The sequence below is a fragment of the Mesoplodon mirus genome (genome assembly GCF_964341445.2).
Source record: "Mesoplodon mirus genome assembly, chromosome: 18".
NCBI classification, from domain to species: domain Eukaryota; kingdom Metazoa; phylum Chordata; class Mammalia; order Artiodactyla; family Ziphiidae; genus Mesoplodon; species Mesoplodon mirus.
In genome coordinates, this window is record NC_138994.1 from 34,357,681 (window position 1) to 34,364,907 (window position 7,227).

At 43.0% G+C, this 7,227-nt stretch overlaps 1 protein-coding gene across 1 annotated transcript in view; it reads left to right on the forward strand.

Annotated features, from left to right (window-relative positions):
• LOC309793393 (RAD52 motif-containing protein 1-like) overlaps positions 1-4,437 on the forward strand; it is a gene marked incomplete at its 5' end in the record, with an annotated part of 115,834 nt that extends 111,397 nt beyond the window's left edge. The window contains 3 exons of the mRNA XM_082603865.1: positions 919-1,017; positions 2,668-2,753; positions 4,215-4,437. Of these exons, the coding sequence (XP_082459991.1) occupies positions 919-1,017; positions 2,668-2,753; positions 4,215-4,316 (287 nt within the window). The 3' untranslated portion in view covers positions 4,317-4,437. The remainder of the gene's footprint in view (positions 1-918; positions 1,018-2,667; positions 2,754-4,214) is intronic.
• Positions 4,438-7,227: the final 2,790 nt, after the last annotated feature.

A 7,227-nucleotide genomic window follows, 5' to 3' on the forward strand; every position in this document is an offset into this window, starting at 1 on the left:
AGTGGGATTTCTCTTTTTTCCTTTCTTTCTGAAACTCACCTTTTCAGACACATCATCGCTTTTCTAAGCCACTAAAGCCCTGGGCAGATTTTTTCTGCCTGACAATATAGGTTTTTATCTTAGGCAATACCTGACAGCACCTTAAACTTTAGAATTTGAGAACTGACCGCCTGCCAAGAAGCTTAGGAGGAAGGAAAATTAGTTAGTTTTTGTTGTGGTTGTTGTTAATAATTTGTTACGTGCTAAAATATTCCTTCAAATACAGATGTCTTCTGGCCTTCAGTTATCCCAAGAAAATCATTGTCTAAAGATTGAAATAAACTCTTGTGTAAATATTCAGTCCTTTGCCTCCTATAGAAGGGCCTGAGCAGAAAAAGTTAATGTAGATCCCTAGAAAGGGGATTCCGATTGGTACTGAGTTTTTTCCTAGAATCCATGGCACTTGGGCTTAGGGTTTTAACTCAGAGGCAGAGCTGTTAGCGAATGGAGTGGAGGAGGCTCCACCATCCACCTGAGTGGGTGATGGTTGAGGAGAGGCCAGATCATCTGCACTACCGCCAAATCTATGTCACTGTATGAATCCAGCCCTTTACGCACAGGAGAGCAGGGTCTGTAGCAGTGCAGCCTCAGCTTGTCCATTTGAAATCTGTGAGTAGTATGAGACTTGTGCACGTTCTTGGTTTCCATTTCCCATCGAGTGTTTTAGGAACCTCCAGAATAGATCTGAGCAGTCAAAATGTGCCATGCCAGGGTATACCTACAACAGAGACATTCACCCGTACCCCAGTGTTGTGCCTGCCCTTAATCACTAAGATAATGATCTAAGAATCACAGATGCATTTTTAGTTTTACACACATAACCTAGAAATCAGTTATTCAGACAGGCATTTTAAATTCATCTGTTTTGGTTGGATTTAGGGTCATTATCATTCCTTATGGAAAGGAAGGTAACCCAGAAGCTTGCTATTCAGAAGGCTATGACAGATGCATTCCAGAAACTGCTGATTGTGGCTTTAGGTAAGACCTTTTTGATTGTCCTTGAAGTACTTCAGTTTCAGTGAGCAAGTAAAGTTACTTGAAAAGTTAATTGGATGAAAATAATGGTTAGCGAAAACATTACATATTCTTTCATTCACCAGGTGCTTTCACAGCAGCAGTCTTAAATTTGTTCTTTGTGGCATTTATGAGAAAAATGACAGCAAATATTATTGTCCCCAGTGTTTAGATGTAGAGTGACTTGCCACAGTTCCTACAGAAAGCGTTTGATCCCGTTCTTCCCCAATTGCTTGCTTATCTTCCAGAATAGTGCAGTGATGATAAGCCTTGGGCACCTGCGTTTGAGTCCTAACTTCGTCTCTTAGATTTTGTTGTTGTCGTTGTTGTTGCAATTTTAGGCTTTTCTAGCCAGAGGCATTGGAAGGTATTTAATATCTCTAAGCTGCAATTTCTTTATCTGCAAATAGGACTAGTAATACAGCTTATCACCTAATGGAGGCTATTGTAAGAGTAAATGAGATGATGAATGTAAAAAGCTTAGAACTATGCCTGAAACATAGTAAGCAGAGAAAATATATTGACTATTATTATTATCGTTTTTTTCTTGTTGAAGAGTTTATCAGATGATGTTTTTGAAATCAGTTTAATTTCAGTTTTCATTTCTGATATATTGGGTGAATATGATTCTTATATAATAATTGGCTACGTCTTTGTGAGCCTTGAAAGTGGTCATGCTATTGAATAGTGTTGATTGTGTTCCCTATCGAGTTATACAGCAGTGAGAATGTCACAGGCTGTGCCCAAAGGAAACTTTATGATGAGTAGATTCCCGGAACAGAATTGCTCCCCTGCTTCACAGCCCTGCAGGCTTAGAGAAAATCCGAGCAAAGTTGTCAGAGACCTTATTTGCTTGTAAGAGTTGACCCTGGATTGGTCTTGGCCTTCCAGCCTGGGCAGTCCTTCCAGTGAAGTTTGACTTCCCTGGTCATCAGGCAGAATCTCCATCAGCTGTCAACTCTGGGTAACAACCTTTAAGAACGAAACTAAATGTCTGGGTTGTTTGTCCCTAATATGCCAAGGTATTCCTTATATGTACTCCAAACTCCTTAGACCAAAAAGCCTGGTGGCTCTAGCTTGCCTTGAGGAAAGCTGTATTGTCCAAAAGGTACATGGGCTAGTTTCTGCCAGTAGAGTGTTCAAATGCTGTCTCTCTCTGTCTCTGTCTCCAAAGCTTTGTTCATTGTATCTGGTAGAAGTTTAGTCCCAAGGAGTAGGCACTTGCCTTGCTTCTAATATGAAGTATCTATTATAGTCCAGTGGTACCTCTCCAGGTTTGAACTCATTTTGACCCCCACCTAATGCCTTCCTATTTCATTGTATTGTGATTGAACATTTTTGTTTCCACAGCTTTTAATTTCTATGTCATTATTCCTTAGTTCTTATTTCTAAGATCATAAAGGTTTTTGAACCAAAGTTGATACTTCTTATATATTTTTTCACAACTAATTATGATAAAAACTGGAGTGTCAGATGAGGGAACTTCTAGGAAAATGCTCTTATTTTCTGCTTTTAGAAATCAAAAGAATGTCTAATTATTGGGTGCTACCATTGTATACAGGAAGTTTTAGAGCAAGAAAACTTCTGAATTGATCCTTGTTAACTTTATCTCAGAAATTGGTAAAACAGCCGTGGCATATAGACTCTGTGAAGAGGTCACAGATGCTAGAACCAAAGAGGAACTACAGGATTTAATTCAAGTATGTGTATGTGGAGATACAAACTCAAGGGGTACACAGCCAGTGTAGCCATAATTCAAAACAAGCAGCAGGATTTGGAAGACTTTGGCATGTCTACTCAGCTCTGTCTTCCTTAGGAAAATGTGAAACTCTGAAACTGCTTTTGAGGCAGGGAATTTCTAGGACTTTCCCAAGTCCCGAGCCTTGTCTCTGGCCCGTTATTTGAAGTTTGGAGAGCAGGATTGAGGGCCATCAGTGTACGTCTACAGTTGTGGACACAGGAGAAGACACAGGCCCTTTAGAACTCCCCTCAAATAGAATTGCAGGGATTTGGGAACAAAGTAACTATGGCCTTAAGTGTGATTATGCTACAGTGTTTTAAAACTATTCATGCCTTTCAAGTAAGGTATATTACCCAGATCTCAGCATCTCATATATATCTTGTGTTAAATATTTTGCCGAAGCACCTTTCTGTAAACCAATTATATGGATGCCTCGAATTAGGGATTAAGTTGTCAACGTAACTTCTAAAAGAAAACATTAATGTACTGTATATAGGATTTTTATTAAAAAGGAGCAAAAAATGTGTTTCATGTCATTGAGAGCTTATTTTGGGGCTAGTTTTCTGATGATTTAACTCACCCCAACGTTGCAAAGTTTGTTTTGAAGGGAAGAAAGTAGAGAAAGAAAAGGTGGTTATGTTCTGAAAAATGTAGAAATTTTGAAAGTTTTTCCTGTACAAAATAATTATTTTAATTCAATTGAAATCAGTCAAGGAAACTTCAAACGTATCCATGTTTGGACATTAAGAAGTCTAGCTTCCTGTGAAATGTGAGAGGAAAGGACTCCGTATTGATAGTAAAGATTTCAGAAAACTGATTGTAACAACAGATCCATTCCTAAATGAGGCCAATCTTGGAATCAGTTCCATTGAGAAACCATTATGTGCCAGGCACTGGAAATAAGATGAAGCTCCTTCTCTCTTGGAGTTTAGGTGTTACAGGTGTACCAGACAATTAAAAAGGACTAAAATTAAATAGATTATGAAAAGGACTGTGAAGAAAGTAAACTGGGTGCTAGTTACAGTATTTGGAGAAAACTACTTCACATGCTGACTTTAACATTCTAAGTGTCTTCTCCATGTCTGCACACAGGGTAGACCTCTGAAAAGTGACACAGTAGTTTTTTCTAGATTAATGGTTCTGTTGAGACAAGGTGGGATGGGGGAAGTTTTCCCATGCTAATATAAAGGGCCATTCGCTTGGTTTTAGACACTCTTTCCCAGAATGAATTGCTCACTTGCCCCAAACCCCTCCTACAGAAGTTCTGGAGTCATCACTGATTCAGTGGTAACCTCTGATGACAGAGTGGTGAATTAATAATGAGACGTGAATACTGAGAGTTTGGAGGAAATGGCAACATTTTAGAATACTTGTAAGGTGTGTTCCCCTCCCGCCACCCTGACTGGTGCTCATTTTGCAGGTCAGCTACTTTTCTTGTCAGCCCTGTAGCCAAAGGGAGGAAGAATGTCTCTCAGACTTCAGCTTCGAGGAGGAAGAGTTCAGATTGTCAGAACTGGACTAGCACTTTTGAATTTCCCAGAATGCCACATCCTGTGGTTTCCTCGGGAAGCTCTGCATCCTTCCCAACCCCCCTCCACCCCTGGGCTGCTGGAGTTTGGGGCCACTGGGGTCTGCAGCCCAAATCCCGCCTCATTGTTTGGGGCCTGGGAGGGCAGGGCGGGGTTGGGAAGGGGGCCCAGCAGGAGGTAATTGTCTCCTTTGCAAGGGGAAGGGTGGCTTGTGCCCTGGGGACTCTGGGAAAAAGGCTCACTCTGGTGGCGTGCATTGGATCTCCGCGGGAGCCTAATAAAGGTGGAGTAAATACAGATGTCATAAATAACGGGTGGGACGTTAGGTGAGGGAGGGACACGTGGTTGCTAACGGTTGCTAACCGTGAGCCCTGTGTTGCAGCGCTGGCATAACGGTTCAGTTCGGCTCTGAAGGAGGATGTGGCTCTGGCTTCTCGCTGGCCTGGGTCGCTGTGCCTGGGAGCCGCCACATGTTATGTCCTGGCTGTGCCTCTGTGTTGCTGCTGCACCCCACGGCTCCTCCTCACATGGCAATGACTGTGGCTTCTAGTCCAGGCAGTTCAGCCTCCGGAGTGGGCCCTGAGCCGCGTCCAGGTGACCCCCTAACCCCCGCGCCTGACCGAGACTTGGTCTTCATACACCTCAGACAGCCCTCCCAAATTGCCCCTTGCCCTTACACCCCTGGAAGAAGCCGGGGGCTTTAATTACTTGACGTCCTCGTCTCCAGTCCAGATGTTGGCCCTGCCTCATCAGGAGTTGAGTGAGACTGAGGCTCCATACCCGGACACGGATTCCGTTGTAGAGCTGCCTATAGGGCCAGATCAGTTTGCTGTTCCACATCAGTATCTGAATAACGAGCAAATCCAACATCAAAAGCTCCCAGAGGCGGTTCCAGTGCTAGAGTGGGATCAGAATCAGCCCTTGGTTCTGCCTCCTCGACACAAAAGTAAGACTAAACACATAGGTCTAGATCAGGCTGAAGGTCACCAATCATTTGAAATACTTGTTCCACCTCTAGGTAGTAAGAGCTCAAAACCAATGAGCTTTATTGTTTCACCCCCAAACCTGAAGAAAGATCTAGTTCAGCATCGACGGCTTGCCAAAGTTGTTGTTGGAACTATAGGCCAATTTGAAAAAAAACACTCAGTGTCTAGAACAACAGTTGCAGGGTGATTATTTACATCCAAGTATGGAGGCCTTTTATCCTGAGGAGAGCATACCTAGGGATTTTCTGGGAAGCCCAGATGAACTTCCAGAGCCCCATGAGGAAGCTGAAATGTCTGCATCCCAGCAGGGGGCGCAAACTCGTCATCCAGAGCTCACTGAGGAGGCTGAGTCTTTACCTCATCAAGAGGCCCCTGCTCAGCATCCACAGACCCCTGAGGACGTTGAATCTTTTTCACCCCAGGCAGAGGCCCAGGCTCAGCATGCAGAGCCCACTGAAGAGGTAGAACCACCTCCACTTCCGCAGGAGGCTCCATCTCAGCCTTCAGAGGCCCCTGAGGAACTAGAAACTTCAGGTCCTCAGGAGGCCCTCGCCCGGCCCTTGGAGACACTTAAGGAGGTTGTAGTTTGACCATGTGTTCATCATGGGGTAAATGAAGCTCAGCAGTCACACTTGTACAATGTCACTGTTAAATCTCTGGCTCTGGCCCTTCCCATAACTCCACAGGTCACTAAAGAGGTTGAACCTTCTCCAGTCCAGCAGAAGACCCCATCTCAGCCTCCAGAGCTCCTTAAGGAAGTTGTAGCTCAGTCTCCATTGTATCCCGAGGTGACAGTTCCAGCACAGAGCAGGATCATGCTGAGCATCCAACATCACCCAGTATCAAGAGCAGTGGTTCTCAACCAGGGTGATTTTGCACACAGGTGACATTTGGTAGTGTCTGGCGACAGTTTTGCTTGTCAGAACTGTATATGCTACTGGCATCTAGTGGACAGAGACCAGAGATGCTACTAAACATCCAACAGTGTACAGGAGAGCCTCCCACAGCAAAGAATTATCCAGCCCAAAGTGTCAATAGTGCTGCCTAGCTAGAGAAATAAAGATGACTTAACACAAGTATTTAATGAGCATTTAGTATTTTGTATCTAATGCACCACATATATAATCATGAAAGTATAAATCATAATATCTCCCACAGTGAGATTTCTTTAGTGTATGGAGGGAGTAGTGATGTTATGTTTCATCATATATAGATTAGAATTATTGCCAAAGGATAAATGTTCTGAAAGAATATCTATTTTTCTAATTCTTTTGCTTGTGTCTTTTTTTGTAGAAATCTTGGTTGCAATTTACTCCCAGAACTGAGCTTTGGAACGTTTCAGGCCTGGCATGGAATGCAGTTTTTACACAAGTTGTAAGTGAAATAGAAGATGAATACATGTAAACAACTGTGTGTAAAAACAATCATGCAGTTATTGGTTAGCTGGGTGTAAGTAAGCCCAGTATGAATTCTGGAAAGTATGTCTTGAGAGCCATTTATTTTTTTTTTCAAATGAGGAAACTAAGGTACAAAGAGGCCAAGAGACTTGTTTAACTCATATATATGAAAGGCTCTGCTTTCCATAGTACTGATCTTTGGCATGGTCAATTAAAGGCCCCGAACCAAAACACTCAGATTAGCATTGTCATGGAATCCCACTCCATGGATGCCTCTCCAATATGCGAATGGTCCAGGCACTTCCACTTTTGAATTTCACTTTGATTCCTTTTCATGTGCAAAGTTCCTAACTGCTTAAAATGTATGCAACACAGAGCTGCAGAGAACTAAGTTTAGCAGGGTGTGGTTCAGTGGGTGTGGGTGCTTCCCCAACCATCATTAGCTCTTTTAAATGGTAAAGCAGAAAGAATTCCTGAACACCCACCACAGGGCTCTCCCCAGCCACCCAGAACATTATTTT